This window comes from Falco peregrinus, chromosome 11, assembly GCF_023634155.1.
Source record: "Falco peregrinus isolate bFalPer1 chromosome 11, bFalPer1.pri, whole genome shotgun sequence".
Classification (NCBI taxonomy): domain Eukaryota; kingdom Metazoa; phylum Chordata; class Aves; order Falconiformes; family Falconidae; genus Falco; species Falco peregrinus.
In genome coordinates, this window is record NC_073731.1 from 8,557,252 (window position 1) to 8,576,273 (window position 19,022).

Sequence of the window (19,022 nt, forward strand, 5' to 3'; positions counted from 1 at the left end):
TTCTTTTCATCTCTGTGATGCCCAGTTGCTGGGTTGTTTGGGGTTTTTTTTTGATCAAGGTAGAATGTTCCTGATTTAACAGATGGAGATGTTTGTTGTCAACGAAGCCACAGTGAGTAGCGAGAGGCACCTTTGCGGCATTGTCATTCTGCAGACTCGGCACTGTCATGCTCGACCTGTGTGTTGCAAAAGGATAACGAGAGGGAAAACTGCCCGCTGACTGAACATAACAAAGTGCAGACAGACCTCAATTGCTGTGTTTGTTTTAGAGGCCCGAGAGCAGCAGGTTGGGTGGTTTTGCATGTAGAGCCATACAAGAAGACAGTATAAATCTTTTATGTGGTAGAATTTGGTCTGCTTAAAGGGGTCAGTCATCCCAGATGGAGGTGTCAAACAGGAGTCAAGCTGAGCCCTTGTATCACAGACAGCTTCAGTTTCTAAGTGAAGCAGCATTTATAATGCTGCTAAAATACAGCGGTAAACAAAGTACATGAAGGCTTGACAGTCACATTAGCTAAGAGCTACAGTGAAATGACTGGGAAGAAGGGAAAAACAGCCCTGGCTATCTGCAGAGCAAGAAAAATGGAACTGGTTTTGACAGATAAGACAATGCAGCTGTGGGTCAGAAAAGCTTTGTCTGTCTCTTTTGTTGCTGCAGATGAAAAACGTTGCCTTCAAATTTTAACCAGAGAAATTTGGATTTTAACGAGTCTCCATCTCTCAGTCTCCCAATGAAGAGAAGCATATTTACAGCTAAACTCAAAATAATAATTATTTTTTTTTTGGATCGTTCAGAATAGCTGCAATGTGATTTTCATATTGTGTAATGACCTAGGTGATTTTTTTCAAAGTGTAAAATGTGAGTAGAAGCAACTGCTCTTCAAATAATTTATGACTAATGAATTTCCCCTGGTTGCAAATTGTCCATGGGCAAGATAGTATTTTATTAGAATGCTGTGCCAACACCCAAAACTGCTGGGCAGACATGTTATAAGAATAATGACCTCGCCATTTAGCCTGTAAAAATAGAGGTATTCATCTGGACTGTTGTATTATTGATAACCCTTTTCTTCCTCAAGTATTCAGAATGATCTTAGGGCCAGGATTTCCCAGTTAGTTGCAGCACTTCTAAAATTGGGGAATTTTTAAGATTTAAGTTATCTTGGTATTGCCTGATTGCACTGACAGAACTCATGTATGCATGAAATCTGTTTTTCTGTTTCTCTTAAAGCTAATCTGCAACCTCCTATACAAGCTAGGAACTAATAGCAGAAATCCAGATTCCTGCTTCAGACCCCACTTGACAATCCCTTACCACACCTGGGGTGAGGACTCTGCCAAGGCTGGGCTCTGCTGGGACAGCCTGGACACCCAGGCTCCCTCCATAGCCAACAAACAGAAATAAACTCCCTTAAGGTGGGCAGCTCAGAGCAGAAACCCAGTTCAGGTGCCTTCCAGGAATGATTCGTCAATTCCAGGGACGTTACATTGGGATTTTGCTTTGAATTACCAGGGAGAGGAGCCTGCCTCTCTTTCCTGATTACAAAGGCGCTCTTCAGTACACAGCAAAACCTTGCTGATGAGCAGGTAAGAATGAGTTTTGTGGATTGCTCTGCATTACGGCTTCTGAGCCTGCACAGTTACCTGCTTTAACACTTGAAACAGATGTAAACCTTGTGCAAAGGGAGGAGGTGGAGGAGGAGCGTTACACTTTTTACTTATGAGGATTTATCAGGGGTAAGGAGAATAGATGTCTGACCTCTGTAATCGGGCACTTTTAAAATCAATGTTAACGTACCAACAACCACCACATCTTCGTGTTAATCTTGGGAATCATATATGAATCTGGAACCACGTTTCTCTAGAGAAAGAACAGGGCATTAGCTGTAACCTTGTGGAACTATTGACAGATTGTGAGTGTAAAGGAGGAAAAAAGATGAAATAACAGCACAGAGATTTCTGTCTTCCTAGTATATGCTTGTCTTACGCATTTCAAAAGGCTGGGAGCCATCCTTGGCCGTGCTGGAAGCCTGTCGTCTCTCAGTGCTAGGCTGGTTGTGTAACCACCTGCAAAGGGTTCAGGTAACGAGCTCTGTCAGGAGCACAATTGGAAATGGTAATTGAAATGGAAAGTGGTATCTCCCAGGCTCCCTCCCCTTCGGTAACTCTCAGCTCCTGCTCAGAGACCCGAAGTACTTCACTTGTTTATGCTCTAACCTGAAGCAATCAAAACAAGGGGGTGAGGGGAGGCCTTTAGAATAAATTGGTTGTCAAGGTGGTTTTAGTATTGATCGAGTTCTGCTGTTTATGTGAAATGGGCTCATTTCTGTGTGGCACTTGGTTTTACTGCACAGCGAGGAAGAAGGTTTTTGGATAATCCCTTTCCACATGCATGGCGGTATAGTGCGTGCTCCTGTCCCCCACTCATAATAATAGTGAGCAAAGAAATGAAGACTTATATTAACCGAGTTTGAAAGCCTTCGCAAAAATGGGATGATATAACATGCAAGCCTCCTTCCAAGGTTTGTGGTGGTGCTCAGCTTTGTTCAGGTTTAAAACATATTTTGCCTTGCTTGGCCCTGAATGTTGTTTCCCACTATTATTTTATTGCTGAACATATCCAACAGTCAACATTCGCTATAAAAAAACCACGATATGGCCATAATCCCCTCCTAGAAGGGATGGGGAATCAGACTTGGAAAGAAGGTGAAAAAGCAGAACACGCATTAGTGCTCTGACGATGTTCATGGCCCTAAACCTCTCGAAAAACAATTTTGCAAATTTGCTGCTGCTGTTGTTACTCTTCCCAGCCTCTCTCTGCCCACCCTGAGAGGCAACCCTATCGCTTTTCGAATTGAGGGCCTTCAACACTTTCTGCTTTTGTCCTTGCAACAGCAGCCCTAATTAGCACATGCGCACATGTGTGCACACACATGCATATGCACAAAATGTCTTCTCTTTGATTAGGCTCTGTCTTCACCTAGTGCTGTGCCAATAATCCTTTGCACCTGTCAGCTGCATGAGAGATTTCTGAAACTGAAAGCCAGAAACCTTTTGGCAGCATGGTGAAGCCAGGCGTGAGGGCTAGTTAATGGGAGATCTCAGGATAGGGCCTGGGAACTTCACACAAGCATCTTTAGGAGCTGACAACAGGAGAGCAATCAGGTATCTCTAGACGTTAGAGAAACTGGGAGCCAAGACGTAACTTGTCATGTTGTATCCACTTTATTTGGTTAATAGTTGGTGGTTTAGAGGAGGCAAAGTCAGATTCAGGGGCATCAGCTGCCAGTCAGAGGGCGTTGGTATTTAGCGGGGATCCCAAATCCCTACATCAAACATCTGAGTGTCTTGGTGGGAAGGGCTGTGCCCACTGCAGGCTGTGCTTGTGGTGGGACAGTTGGTTTTCCAAACTTTTGCTTTTCATAGAACTGTTTCCCCCAACAAATCAAAATGTAGCACAACCTGAATTTCAGTGTCTCTTCCTTGATAAATCAGTGCTTTCATAGTTACCCAGATTTCATATTGATTTTGCTAGGAGAAGTCAGGCAGGGATTTTGAACATACCTTCTCAGCCTTGTACTTGACACGGTCCTGCCTTGTGTGCATGCTTCTGCAATGGGGTCATCTGGGTTTATCCTTTGTGTGCGCCAGAAAAGCTGTGGGCAAGTGCTGGGAAAGCTTAGATCTGCTGGTACCTAAGAAACCTCAGGAGAAAACCCTGCTCGCTTTCCTGAATTCCCCAGAGAAGCGTCATGGATTTGATGCACCCGCAAAGGGACCATCTCAGGCATTCACTGACATGTTGAATTCACAGTCACAGATGTTTATAGGCTTTTTTTGTTGTTGTTTGTATGCCGAGATAATTTTAAACTTGTGAGGAAGAGGTGGAGCTGGTGATGCGACAATCCACTGAAGGATTTCTGCAGTAGAAGTAACATCTATTAAAATGATGGGTGACATCTCCATCGCTGTAAAGTCATCTAGTGCACTTTCCCCCACGCTTGCTGCAATAGCTAATTGAGCTTTTTGGTGGCTATTTTTTTTTTTTTGGTTTGTGTATGTGCTGGGTCCTTGTTTTAGCATTTCAGTGCTTGGTAGGACACTAGGCAGTGAGCTCTAATTTGCCTGTGAGAACAGCGTTGCCTGCATAGCAAGCAGAGAGGAAACTAGCACTGTCTCCATGACAGTGTATTGGCTTGCAGATACGATTAGAAGGAAAACTGGCTGAAAACTTCAGTGGTAGATACATGTTTATGGACGTAATAAATGTAGTGCGCTCAAGTGCACTTAAAAAAAAACACTCTAGACTTCCACAGAAAGGGGAAGGTGGTGTTTGTTGGACAGTGAGCATTTCATCTCTATAGTTGAAGAGGTAAATTATTTCAGTTTAAGAGTAAACCGTTTTTGAGAGGTCTCAGTTCTCAGTACGCTTTGCTGTCTCATAATATCCACCCAAAGGTCTGGATCACTTAGCAACCAGTAACCTGACATCCAGGAGTGCAGCCGCAGCGTAGGTGCAACAGGCTTTGTAGCAGCCACAAAAGCAGAGAAGTAGCATGATGGAAATGAACTAAAAATGAGCATCTCTGCACTGTAAATGGCAGAATATTAGGAGAACTGTGCACAAAACAGCAAAACCACTTTTTTTTTTTTTTCCCCCCATTTCAAATATTGTTAGGAGATTGAATCTAAGCTTCCAGACAAGCCTGAGGCAGAAGAGATAAAAACGTTGAATTACAGTGATAAAATGCATTTTCCTAAATTCAAATTCTGGTTTGTGTCTGACTACCCAGTATATTTGAACTCTCACTATAGCTATTTTTATTCAGCTAGCTAGAGAAACTTTGTAAGTGTGATTATGTCCCCATCATATATTGCGTTTTGTGAGTAGAAGGGATTCTTCAAAAATGATGAGAAAAGAATGGCAGGGAGGCAGAATCACACACCATGATGTGGTTTTAACAATCCCAGTTAGAAAAGAGTGCAGATCGCTACAAATATTCAAGCAATTATTTTCAAACCGTGTTCCTCCCCTTATATCCTCTGCTCTTTTCTCTAATGGCTGCCACCATACAGCAGCAGTCTATAAAGGCAAGAGCATGCCAGGGAAAAAAAAAAAAAAAAGAAAGACAAGAAAAAAGAAAAAAACTAGGCATATGGAGTCTGAGAATTATACATTAATCAGGTACTGTAAGTATTAATTTTTCTCCTTCTTCTTTGGCTTGTCTTACAGGGATGCAAGGGAAAGAGGAAACTTCTGCGGAGCCCATGACAGTTGACCTCGTGTCTGAAGCAGCAGATGTTTCAAATAAGGATGGTATGTTGTTCTAATATTTTAATTGTCCTGAAGGAGATATAGAGCATGCCCCCCAAAATAGGAGTTATATTTATAATGTCTTCAACTGAGTCTTCTTGAGAGTTTACACAATCTCTGCTGTCTCAGAAGTCTGGTGGAAGTACCTTCCAGTGCCGTAGCCCTGCTTTCCTAGTTGATTGGGTTTATCTGTTCAGTTGGTAGGTTTAATCCACCTGCCTAAAAACAATAATTTAGGCTCAGTGTAATTTTGGTCTGGATGTGGTATTGGCAAGATGTGCGCGGTCCCACACAGGAGTCAGAAGATATTTCTGAAAATACCTGCGCTAGTGGCCGACTCCATTGTGGGTCAGGTGTTGGCTGTATAACCACTCTCAACTCGTATGTTGGCTGTCTCCTAGCTCGGAGCTGATTTCCCTTCCTCCTCCTCCTTCAGAGTCCACGTGTAGCTCAGTCTAGCAGCAGGCAGAAGTTCTCTCCCTAGGACATTTACTACTGATAAAACCATGGCTATTTGGTTGGCCCAACAGCATTTTCAATCAGGTTTGTGGATGTCATCAACCCAAATTTCCTGACTCGGCAATGAAATTTTTTTGACATTGGCCTCAGTGAGCAGATGACCTAGCTGTCTGGCAAAGTCTTTGCAAGGGCTTAGTACTAGGACACTGCTCAAGCTCTGCAGAGCATAACACTCCAAAAAAAATTGTCCTTCTAGGCTCTTCCTATGTGTAAAGAAATATTGGATGGAGTCAGCATCCTAGTGCTTAGGTTTTGGTGAGGCAGACCCTTTGTCACCCCTCTAGATTGACTCTTACAGCCTAACAGAGCGACTTACAGGTTTTTCTTAGTTTTTATACAAAGGGTTGTCTTTACTGCTTCAAATGGCAGGAGATTTGGAATTGGGATTCTAGTCTTCATTTTAGGATCATGGACTCCTCTTTGTAGCACAGGATGATTTTTAACTCCTCCTTTAACCTCTTCAGCATTGACATAATATAAATTCAAGGCATACATTTTTACATCTTAAAGAAAAACAATTATATTCTTTTTGATATTAATGGCACAAAGAATCTAATGCTGATTTCCTTTCTCTGGTGTCAGATCATGCTGCAGTATTTGAATCAGTGGCTGATTTAGATACTGGCCTGTAGGGAAGTTTTTGCAAGCACAGGATAGTGTGCATAATGGATTTTCTTTTTTAAAAAAATACTAGAGATTGTGCTATTACTAGTAAGTGTGCAGAATCAAGCTAAACCAACCAAAAGGTCATAGTCACATTAAAATATTTGAATCTTGAATCCCTGGAATGATCTGGGCTACTTAGTGAAAATTTACTAAAAGAGTATCCTAAAGGATTTTCGTCTGGAAAGAAAAGCAGTTGTATAGCTCTTGTAATGTGTGCCATAGTGCAGCACAGCTGGATCAGCTGATGGCTTCTGAAATGATGATCATGACAGATTTAATAGAATCATAGAATGGGTTGGGTTGGAAGGGAACTTAAAGATCATCTAGTTCCAACCCCCTGCCACAGGCAGGGACATCTACTAGGAGGTGTCTTTGTTTCAAATCTTGCTTACCGTGTAAGGTCGTCTACGTGTAACTCAGCTTGTAACTTCCTTTCCTGTGAACTTTCTAAGTTACATGAAAGACAGGAAAAGGGTGTTTGCTAAGGCTGCAGAAAGGTACTCTGCTGTTCAGGAAAGGCTTCGTTTCTCTACATCTTAAACTTCTATTGAGATTATATTACAGGGTGGGGTTTTTGTGGACATATATTACATGTTTAAAAAACTCAGAACAGAGGAAGGATCAAACTTCCTATGCTCTGTTTTATCTGAAGGGTTATGTTTTGCTGAAAAAAAGCCCTAATTTTTTTTTTAAAATGTACTGGGTGCTAGTTGAGATGAAAAAAAAAAAAAAGAAAGAAAGCAAAGAAAAAGGTTTTCTTTGACAGTAATTTTTATGTAAAACACCTATTTTTTTCTCTGGTCCCCTTCCTTCCGCCCCAGGAGAGCTCATCACTTCACAGCTGAAAGCACAAGCATATATCACCAGGTACCCCCTGGCAGCCCAGCTCTTGTGTTTTAATTCCATATACCATGTCACAGCGAAAAGTGCTTTAGGAATGTAGAGAGTTTTGACAGCTTAGGTGGATCTCGATATTGTTTCATCTAGTGGGCAGGGCTGTAACAGTGATATATTTCAGAAATTACTATTATGTGAAAGCTAGGCATGATTCTTTGTCAGGAAAGCTGTCAGGGGTGCACGCAGAAGCCTGAATAGGGATGTGTATACAGACATACAGGTTGCTACTGGCAATCTCCATCAGCCACCACAGCAAAGACCCCTGGATATTAAATTTCTTGTACCCAGGAGAGATTTGCTGATTAGTATTTTTTAATGACAACAAACCCCGACTTTGGTGATTGGTTTTCTAGATGGTGTTTCCTCACCGGCAGCCTTTTTTTTATGCTTTGCTTTTTTCTTTCTTTTTTTTTTTTTAATTATTTTTTTTAGCTCCACCAAAGCTTTAAAGATTGCTAAGGTAGATGTTAGTTTCTAGCTGGTATTAAGCGGATCAAACTCTTTACTCCTTTCATAATGGGGTTAGTCTTTCACTTTTTTTTATTTCAAGCCTGTGGAAAGCTGCATCCTGACTTGCTGACACAATAAGAGAAAAGAAAAAGATAAAGGCAGTCTCCAACCTGAAATCTCCCATTTTTTTTATAAGCTCATGCAAGCTGGTGAGTGCACCATCAGTTGGTTCACCAAAGTAAAATAAAAGCAAGATCTCAACAGCTAACACCCTCATGCTTTTTACACTGTTGATGTAATATCCAAGAAATGAGTAACCACCAAGTAAACAGGTAGACGTGTTTCATCACCGCCCAGCAGGTTGAATTCCAGATAGATGGTTTTTGTTGTAGGCAGTCTGGAGTTACAGCTGAATGTGCTATAGCTAAGTTATGCAGATGCGATGGGGAAACATTGTTTAGGAAGTGCCTGAAGATACAGTTAAAGTTTGTAAGAGTCTGACCAAGCTCCTATTTAAATTAAGACAGTAATATTTTGGTGTCATTTGCCATCCAGGTCTACAGCATAATATCCTGGGGTGGGGAAATGCTCTCGCTCTCACACAGACAACTCTAAACTTAGTTCTCCAGTCTCCTGTTTGCCTGTCTTCTCTACTTAGATGCTACACCGTGACTCCTGGCTAGTGACCTTTAAGCACATAGCTTTCTTGCTGGGGAGAGGCGGGATGCCTTGCTGCCAACGCACATCCACCGGGTCAGCAGCAACTGCAGCGCTTTGATGGATGTGAACTATTTGCTGGGTTATTTCTTCTCTTGTGGGAAACTTGTTTGCTTTTTGGGGAAATCCATCCCTGGTCATAATTTGAGAGCTGCTAAGCAGCTCCCTGACTGAGAGAGAAGGCGGAGTTGGATCCTGCCCAACAGGCCAAAATTTGAGGGAAAACAGACAAGGAGTGCAGAGGAATGTCCCTTGCTGGCATAAAAAGCCCCACATGAAGCTACAGAAGGGGGAACAGGTAAAACTGAATTTAGGAGATATGCAGCCTCTGTGAACTGTTTTGCTGAGCTGCTGGCTGTTGTAGCATATTATGGTAGACGCAAAGAGACCATTAACATAAGTCAGCAGTTTAATACTTCTTAAAGCATTGTTTAGTGGGGAGAAGGCCAGTTTTGGCTGGTGCTGCTACTGGATGTAGTGTGCCCAGGGCTAACAATATCGTTCTGATGCTGGCTCGTGCTGGGAGGCAACGAGGGCTGTGAGTCACATCCCCACCGTGCCTGGTGGCAGCTCTTCCGGCTGCTCTTGTGGTAGGTGCTTCCTGCTCTATGATTTGCCAGCTAAATATAAAGGATTGTGTAGGTGGCCTCATAGTGATATCTGTCGGTGGGGGTCACCCAGGGGTCTGCAGAGGCTTACCTTCAGTTACATCTTCCTGCCCCTACCGGTGTTAATGCGAAGAGCTGAGCTTGGTCACAAACGTGGGGAAAACCTGCCAATGCAACGCACCAGTGCCCTAGCACTTGCGAGCCACCTCCCCGCTGCGGCGTGCACAGCGGATGCTTTTAGCGCCAGTGATGCAGGGTGCCTGGCTGCCGTTTCCACTGCAAACCTGTGGGACTCTGTGATTCCTCTTGCTTCCCCGTGGGTGGGGGCTCTGGGTCCCAGGCCTCTGCTGCGCCTTCGCTGTGCTGTCCCATTGCCCTTAAAGCGTTCCTGGGCAGTCTGCGCTTTGCACCCCTTGTGGGGCATGCTATCGGTGTGACAGGGGTTGACTGCTTGTAGCCATAAAAAAAAAAAGAAGGGGAAGGAGGCGTACTCATCCGGGATGCTGACAGAGCCGAATGACGAGTTTCAAATCAACCTTGTTTTTGCAGGAGATCTCTGTAAAACGTGAGTGAAGCCTTGTGGTATTTTCAGAAAACCCAGCCAGTGAAATTGGCTGGCATAATGAGGCTGAGAAAGGCTGGTCTTGTCAGTATGCAGCAGCCTTCCCTTAATGATTTTTTATTAAGCATCCTGTCTTTGCTATGCAAATGTCGGTAAAGAACACCACGTTGCTACATGCGATGTGCATCAGAGCTCCGTAATCAGGAGCGGATACTTTTCTTATTATTCATTGCATACATCCAGGAAGCCATTACAGTATCTGTTCTGCATATGGATGATGAATAATTTACAAATAATTCATCAAAATCCTAACAGGTGTATTGACATTATATTGACTCAGAAAAGGATCATACGGCCTGGCTGGAAGTAGCACAGTGATTGATTTGGGGCTTTTTTCCCCCTCCCCTCTCCCCTCTTCCCTTAATTTCCAAATCTCCCATTCAGGTTTGAGGTTTCCCCTGTCACCCACATCAAATGACTTGTAATCTGCAGTTGATACCAGAACATAAAGCGAGGTTAAAGAAAGAAAAAAGGTCTTAATATAAATGCCTTCATTAAAATTCATTGCAGAACAAATACTAAATACTAGTCTTAAAAATGTACGTGCTGAAGTAACCCTTTTATATTTCGACCAGGTAGGACCAATTACACCTGCCATAGTTTAGATGGTGTTTTTGACAGAGCTCACACTGAAATGAGTTTAAGCCTTCTATTTAAATTATTTTTTAGTAATTTTCAATTAAAACAAGTAAGATTGATTTTGTAAATGGATAGTACACGAGTGAACTAGTATGCGTAGCAGTATAGTAATGTTGCTTCTGAATCCCCTCTAGCAATTTTCAGTTCAAGGACACCCAGAGGCAACTTCCTCATCTCTGTAACTGGAGATGGATCCACATTCAGCCTGCAGCTCAGCCCCAAGCCTGCCGTGGACTTTGTCAGAAGCCTGTGGATGTTCAAAGGAGAGGGTCGAGACAACTTAGCCCAGCAAAACTCTCAACCAGCCTTTGGAGATACCTATATCTCTGCTTGTGTCCTACAGAGACAGAGGAGGGTCATTGAGCTCTTGAGCTGGGCACCTCAGTTGGGTGCCAAAGTCAAACTGGATGGATGTGAACCAAAGGGAAAATCTAGACCCAGAAGCTTGCATTTCTAGCGATGCTGCAGCCTTACCCTGGCAGGAGTGCTCCTCAGGGTTTCCGTGGTTAGGTAACCGCAGGTTAGGATGGCTGGCCTAAGAGACTTCTTTGCAGATTTAGGGCATAGTATTATCAATGCAGTAAATGTCCCCTTTGGGTTAGAAGTGGTTATTACTCAACTTACCGTGAATAGAATTTGATGACTGTCTCATTTTGTTTTCAGCTGAAATGAATAGTCAAGTTGAAAGTATAAACGATCCTACGGAAACAAAGCGAGAAGCTTAAGTAACAGGTAAGACCTTTATGGCTATTTTTCCCCCTAGTTTTCCATTCTGTTTCTGTTTGAAAACTTGTTTTTAAAATGACCTTAATTAAAGGTAGAATTCAAACACATGCACGCACAAAAGGAAAATAGAATACAAAGGGAAATAAATTGGCTAATATGGCTGGTATTGCGGCAAAAAATGAAAATATCTGGTAGATTTGATTTGTCAAGGAAATATTATAGTAGCAGTCTGCAACCGTAATGGATTTAGACAGTGCACAGTCTTAGATCATCAGAAGGCAAGACAGCACTGAGATAAGGAACAGAAGAGTAACTGAGTGAACAAATTTTGGCATTGCTTAAGAAAATGACAGGCAATTTATACTGGCTGGAACCGAGCACGATTCTGTATGATCTGTATTCTGGGAACAACAGGTTCACATCACGAGAGGTTTATTGCCCTTGGCTCTCTGATGCCTAACATCTCTTGTAGCAAAACCACTGAAAAGCAGGGCAAAGCCAGCGAGCTGCCTTCTGGAGCTCTGCTGCCTGTTGGAGCTTTTTATGGCTTTATATGCTAAATGACAGTGCCATGGCAGGAGCGTGCTATAGTGGCTGTTGCGGCAGAGTTTGTCATAGGCATGAACAGCCTCAGCCCCAGATAAAAATCAATCGTTTGGTAGGAAGATAGAAGTCCAAGGCTCATCCCCAATTACAAGATGCAGTTGCCATTTCTCTCTCAAAAGCAGATTTCAAGCATTACCGCACACTGCTTCCTTTGGCATGGGCTTATCATGAGGTGCCAACATCACACACAGCAAGATGCGTTGTTTGTGCTTGTAATGCGACTTCATGTAGCTCAAAACAAAATACAGCAGCCTTACAACAGTGGCAGCTGTATCACAGAGATTTAAAATACAAGGACTTATTACCGAGCGTAGCCTTTTGTCCTTGTCAGCATGTAGACGATGTGCTGCCATACCACTGGAGCGAGAAATAGGCCTGATGGGGCCCCTGGTAAAAAGTACTGAAGCAAAACCAGAAGGCACCCTCACCATTAAAGTATGGCTCCCACAGCTCTTCCTTCCCCCTCCCCTAGCTTTGGGTTGTATGTTCTGTTCAACCAAGAAAGGAAGAGGAACTAATGAAATACTCACTGTTAAAAATACATAGAATTTGTAGAATCATTTAGGTTGGGAAAAGACCTTTAAGGTCATCAGGTCCACCCCTATACCCTTCCTCAGTTAAAAAAAAAAAATATGTATCTGGTGTTATTACCGCTTTCATACAGCCTGTAGGAAGTCTGTTTCACACTGCATTTTCCCATGGAAATGAGTAACTCTGAAAATTTTGGGCTGGAGTCATTTTTGCTTTACGAAGGCAAAGCTCACAGGAATAATACAATTGGCAACCAATTAATAAATCTTTTACGTTCCACTGCAAGATCTGGCTCTGCCAGCACCTTTTTGAAGAAAAGGGGCCTGAGCTGGGGTGCACCAAGTCTTGCCCAGCATTTAAATGGCATGTACAGGATTAGAAGCAGGCATTGAGTCCTTTGCAAGTCTCTATCAAAGTCGTCCTGACTCTGTTGCCGCTGTTTAAATGGGGAGGAGCAGGTCCCTGGGGAGGACTGATCAGCCTGTTAAACTTCAGAGGGTCTCACTAGGGTCTTTAAGAGCCAAGGAGATCCCTTTGCTTACTGTGTTTGGTATTTCAATGTGTTGTTTTTAACATATGTTCTGTGGTCTCGCACCAAAGCACCCACTGGAGCTGGAGGTCTCTGATACCACGCTAGGTAGCACGGTGCTACAGAAAGCCAAGAAATCCTAATGAGCACAGTCAATTTGCTATAGAGATAATAGTGGCTGTTATATATAAACTGTGTGACACATATACGTGCTGCTTGTGTGACAGAAAGAGAAACTGTAGGCATCTGTGCTAGAAAGATATCTGGTTTCTGTACAGACATTTGAAATTTTGTCTTTTTTTTTTTTTCCCTTCCCTTTTCTCTCACCTGCTGCGCTGAAGGAAGGATGCAGGAGAGGAGAGACCCGAGGAAACCCAACGGGCAGGCGCTGACATCATACGGCATCATTCTTGGCAGAAAAGAGCATGCAGAGATGCTCCGTGGGTTGGGAGGGAGGGCGGCTTTGGGGAAATGACTCTTTGCTTTAATTTCTCTTTGTTCTTCATTGCATTTTGTTCTGTAAGCCTGTTGGAAAGACACATAACTTCCCAATTCTAAACATGTTTTGCAATGACCCCTGCAATTACAGCAGTTTCTTCTGAACTGTGAGTCCCTGTCTTATCTTGGGTCTCTCTTCCTCCTGCACTATACCACCAGTAGCCTGTTTCCAGGCCCACCCCTTTTCTACCATCTTTACCATCTTTTCCAGTTACAGTACTGTCTGCAGGCAACCTGTGGGAGCCAGTTTATTCTCCTCCCCCCGCTCCATTTTTGTTTTTTATTATTTAGAACTTCCCTAGGATATAAACAGACATTTTCTTCAAGAACATGAACTGCCACAAAGGATTATAATTCTGCACACACTGATAAACGACCTCCCTCCTTGTGCTAGGGATTTGAAAGACTAGACGCTCCAAAATATCAGAAATATTGATAGAGACAGCCCTGCATGTTGCCCACCGCCAGGCTTGTCCATCAGCAGCTCCTGCCGGCACCGGCCAGCAGGTTGCCATGTCCAAACCCTGGCTGCTAGAAGAGGCGCTGGACAGATTCCCTTGAGTCCACGCTGGAAGCAGAGTTTGCACGTTAATTCCATCATCCCAGTGCCTCTGGATCACCCATAGCCCTGCCCTTCGCCTTTCTTTCTGGCATGGGAAAGCTAAACCATGACCAGCCTGTGCTGTGCTATGTCCCTCTGTGGGTCCGACATGCAAATAACACGTGGCCTCCAACTGCCGGCAGCCCAGATCAGTCCTGCTCTTTTCGGGTTAGCTCCACGCACCTCAGCATCGGTGCTGGAAGTATGACCTTAGGGTGTGGGTAGGCAACAGCGATTTCCTCGATCCTGCAAGTGACAAAGGATAACAGGCACTCTGCAATCAAGACATCTTTAAATACGGCTCCCGGCTTTAACAACTTCACGCTGTACCTTGTGTGAGCCCTCATTATATTTTCTACTGCATATGCATGATTTCTTTTTTTTAATTTTTTTTAAAAAAAGCAATTAACAGTTATTTGGATAAGAATGTCTCACCATATGTCAATTGTTCTGCCAGCAAATGCTGCACTGAAATTTTTAGAAAAGGAACAAAAGGGTTTCACATACATTTCCCAACCGTGCTGTAACCGAAACTGATAGACAATACACTCAATGGAAGAGCACGCAACCCGTGTCCAGGGTGTGATGTGCTACAAACTGTTTTAAAATGCTGCTGATTATAATTTGATCATTTTAAGTAACGTAATTGATTCTGTTCTCCCCCCACAAATATGCATGAATCCAAAATAGGTATTCACTTGCCGGCCAAAAATGAAAAAAAAAAAAAAGTATATAAAAAAAAAACAAACCAAGGTTAGACATATCTCTATCCTCCTGTGATCTGGGTTTATCCCAGCTAGAGTAGGTTTGGTTATGGTTATAAATCGTCTGCTGGTGTAACAGCAAGTCACACGTGGCCCTGCACACTGGCTATGGCAGTTGATGTCTGCTGTCAGCTGCAGGTTAATTCGAAAGGGTGTCAGGTCAGCCAAGGACAAGAAAAGAAAACAAGAAAAGCCGCAGATTTCAGTCAGAGAGTACGGCCCCTAGAAAGGCAGCCCCCCATCTCCCTGTGTGTGGCTCTAGCACGTTTGCTTGTGGTGGGATCAGGAGAGTATTTCCATGTGCCAGCTCCCGTGGCGTTTTAACCCAGGTGACACTAGCGCTAGAGAAGGTCTCAAGGCGCTTCTTTGTACCTGTTTGTCTTGGAGATTGGTGGTTGCATAACTCTGAATTGGATCAGCTGTGGAAGGAGTAAGTGAGCTGATGTAAGCCTGTGAATTGGGTTTCTAATATTGCTAATTTTACCTAGTTTTGCTAGATACCACTCCTTTGGCCCTTGTTCTCCCCAGGGCACCCTCAAAGGGACTCCTTGTTCTCATTGAGGTGTTGCTGCTGCTTTTCTTTCCCATCCCCGTGGTCATGCTTGACAGAACATGTCTTTTGGGATATGGATTCGCCCCCTCCCCCCCTTCCCCTTGTTTCCAGCCGATTGCGGTTTTGCAGTGGGAGGCCTTGCAGGTAGTACCTCTACATGGTGCACATCCCATATGTTTCCGAATGTTCTCTGTACCGGGTGATTTTGATTGAAACAGCTTGTTCATAATAGGTGGGGCAGGAGTGGATAAATACCTCGGAAGGGAAGTAAATGCACTGGGTGTCTCTCCTTTCAATCGCCTTTTTGTGTGGTCCCTGTGAAAAGACCAGGATTGACGGGCTCGCTCTACCTAAGTAAGTGAGGGAACCGGCCCCAGCGGGCTGGGAATGAACTTGGTGAGCTCGACTTTGAGCTGTGCAAAACGTTGAGGAGATCCAAGGTGGCCAGGTCCCCATCCAGGGTGAACTGAGCTCCGCAGAGCTGCGATAACTGGTCAATGGAGTATCCAGTCCCCTGAATCTAGCTCTGCTCTTGGGCAGCATGAACAGACCTGTAGGCTGTCATTAGCCATGTTATCAGATGTCCCTCTTGCTGTTGCCAGCCTCGGGTTTAGTGAGGGAGCCGAAGGGAGAGCCCCACAGGAGGCTGCCTGCTGAGGTGTGATGGTTCAGCAAGGAGACAAAGACTCCCTAAACTCCTTGTGAGACTGACTGATAGCTTAAAAAAAAAAATTAACTGCAATGATGCATCATGTTAGACACTGTCTAACCCCTGACAGTAATTTCGTTGCACTTTTCATTTAATCTTGGTCCTTGAACAGCAGTGAGTCTTTGAATCCATGAACCATTAGCCTAAGGATGCACCAGCAAAGTATGAAGCCCAGGTGGGAAACATAAAGGAAGAAAATGCAGGAGTTAAGTCCTTAGAGGACAATTTGCAGCTGCATCTGTATCTCTTTCTTCAGGTGAGTTTTGGTTTGTTGGGGTTTTTCACTAGTCATAAAGTGAGTGTAGTTTGGCAGCGTGAGTTCCTCAGCTGAGTTCATAGTTGAGGCTGGACCCATGCCCCTCGATGCAGTCTCCACCACTCTTGCTGGAGATGCAGAAGTGAAGGGAGCTGGTTTTGTAGAAGACCAAGCATCAGAGCAAGAATCACTCCACAGGGATTTATGTCAAGGATTTTTGGTTTAAACCTGAAATGTGTTTGTGGTAGGTGGCGTAAAGGAATAGCAGCCTTTTGGTGCTGATGTTCGCATACAAAGTATCAGGCTCTGCTTGATCATTGTTTCTCCTGTGTCTGAAAGAGCTCATCCCTACCATTAAGCACGATATTCCTCAGGCTGGTGGCTGCTCTGATGATGAATGGGTTTCCCTCCATACAGACATCCAAAGGGGATGTTTGAGACATAGTCTGTAATAATGGGTCACACGTTCACTGCAGCTAATTGTCAATCTTTCTATAAAGCACCGAGAAAGCCTCTCTGTGAATTAACACTGTTCTGCTTTAGGCACTTGAATAAAAATATTTAAAAAAAAAAAAAAAAAAAAAGGACTTTTCACTATATGCAGTGCATGCTGGCTTTGCTTTTAAAATTACAAACTTAACAGAGTATGTGGATCTATTTTCTTGGGAATAGGGGTTTTTATCATATGATTCATCCAGGATTTGCCTTACCCTGACATTTGTGATATAAAGGAAAGTTTAAAAAAAAAATCTAAAAAAAGGTAATTTTCTCAATCCAAAACTATGTTTTTACTTCAATGCAAAGAAATGTAGACTGTTGCTTCCAAATTGTCTTCTAATAGATGGTCTAGCAGCTATACTGGTTAATACATGCCTCTTCTGTTACTCTGTCATTTACATGCTGAATTTGTCTCAAGAGTCTGTCATTTTTCCTTTTCTCTGTGCCATGCGTTGGAAAACTTAAAGAACCGATGCCTTCATACTACGATGTTTGTTAAAGCGAAATGTTAATAAAGCTTGTCCCGTAGATGAGGCGATGCCACTCGTGTTTGTTCCCTCCTGATCGTGCAGCGGCCGTTTCGGTTGTCAATGAGGCACATTTCAGTTTGGACAGGCATCGTCACCAGCATGGGCAGGCAGCTCTTCACTTAAATTTATTGTTCGCTTGATGGCAGAGTCTTGTGAGAAATGGATACCTCAGAGACATTTTTTGAAGGCGCCACCGAAGGGTAAGAACAATGTCTTTGCAGCTCAGAGGCGAAAAGGTGACACTCAGTTGTCCCATCGCTGCACCAGAGATGTTATGAAACCTGTCCCAGCAGTTGTACCAGTGCTAAATCCCTGGCATCTATCAAAGGATACTCCCATATATACACAATCCACAGGTATGCAGTGTATACTGGATGTTATCTGTCCTTTCTGCTGTCGCTTATTTCAAGACTGAATGGGTGGAAGATATTTCAAAGGTCAGGAAGATGGCTTTTTCCTTGCCATGGCACTGGTATAGGTGAAAACACATGTACCAAACCTGCCTTACTCTTCTTGGCCAACGACTTAGTGATAACCTGAGGTAGCGGGCTCTGTATGTGTGTGTTCAAAGCTCTCCCAACAGATGCGTTTCCTCTCTGTGTGACCTTTCCTTGCCCGCAGCCCTTCGCTGAATGGAAGAGGACAAGGCACAGGAGACGTGGCAGTGGGGAATGCCTGCCTTTTTGCTGGATACAGGACCCAGCTGTCATGTTTGAACTCAGTAGCAGCGAGCTAACCTGAGAGAAAGAAATGCCAGCAATAGCTGTAACACAGCTTCTTGTTGGGTTCAGTTCATCAAGAACCCTGTTTTCACTGTATCTCAAGGACTGTACAGCCTAGGAGGAGGTGCCCACTTCACCCATGCTGTAGCCCAGGGGTCCTCAAACTTTTTAAACAGGGGGCCGGCGTGCGGATGAAGTGGCAGGCAGTCATCTTGGTTTCCCTCCCCCAACCCCCAGCGGGGGGGGGGGGTCTGTAAATACCAGGGAGCTGGATTGAGGATCTTGGGGGGGCCGTATCTGGCCCACGGGCTGTAGTTTGAGGACCCCTGCAGTGTAGCCTGTTTCTGCTGCAAGGGAGCATTTTTGTCTTCAGCAGGTGTATATGTTTAAAAGGAGAAAAAAAATTAATCTCTCATCTAGGTCCCACCCTTTTTGAATAGCACAAGGTCAGGAGGAAAACCTCCATGGTTTTCAAGGGTGAAGATGGGCATGCGTGTGAAGCTGCTCAGACCCTTGCAGGGATGCGTGTTTGTCCAGATGATGTGGATTAGGCAAAGAGCAGGTAAATCTGCTAGGATGCAATGAGTGATAAATTCTCCTTAATTATACTGCTGCTGCTGCTGGCCAGACTGACATCTCCTCTTCCAGATCTTGTTTGGAAAAGTGTGAATTTGTGCCTGGGGAAGTTTTGCTGAGCTGGTAACAGCAAAGGTCACTGTAGAAACAGAGGCCCAGTTACCACATTTTCTGCTCAGCTTCTCGGAGAGATTCTCCTGGAGGAGTCGGGCTGCCTTTCAGGGTTTCCATGCAAACTGCCGCTCCTCCGTGGGCTGTGTGCACGCTTTAAATTGGTTTTGATTCTTCACCGCACAGAAGCTTCCAAAGGGGTCTTTATGACCTTGATCTATCTCATAAGGTGAAAACTGTGCTTTGGGATTGTAATTAGCCTTGGGGTTTGGTGTTGGTCTTTTTTTTTTTTTTTTTCCCCTCCCTGAAATAAAAGTGTCAGGAGATATTTAAATACCCTAATTTCTCGTTCCATTAGAATTATCGGCAACCCCGTAAAG

The 19,022-nt window shown here is 43.8% G+C and overlaps 1 protein-coding gene across 3 annotated transcripts in view; it reads left to right on the forward strand.

Moving 5' to 3' along the window:
- MACROD2 (mono-ADP ribosylhydrolase 2) overlaps positions 1-17,236 on the forward strand; it is an 892,420-nt gene extending 875,184 nt beyond the window's left edge. For all 3 annotated transcript variants that reach the window (XM_055816691.1, XM_055816689.1, XM_055816690.1), the window contains 3 exons: positions 5,234-5,317; positions 11,096-11,164; positions 13,166-17,236. In XM_055816691.1, coding sequence (XP_055672666.1) covers positions 5,234-5,317; positions 11,096-11,157 — 146 coding nt within the window. In that variant the 3' untranslated portion in view covers positions 11,158-11,164; positions 13,166-17,236. The remainder of the gene's footprint in view (positions 1-5,233; positions 5,318-11,095; positions 11,165-13,165) is intronic.
- The last annotated feature ends 1,786 nt before the right edge of the window (positions 17,237-19,022 follow it).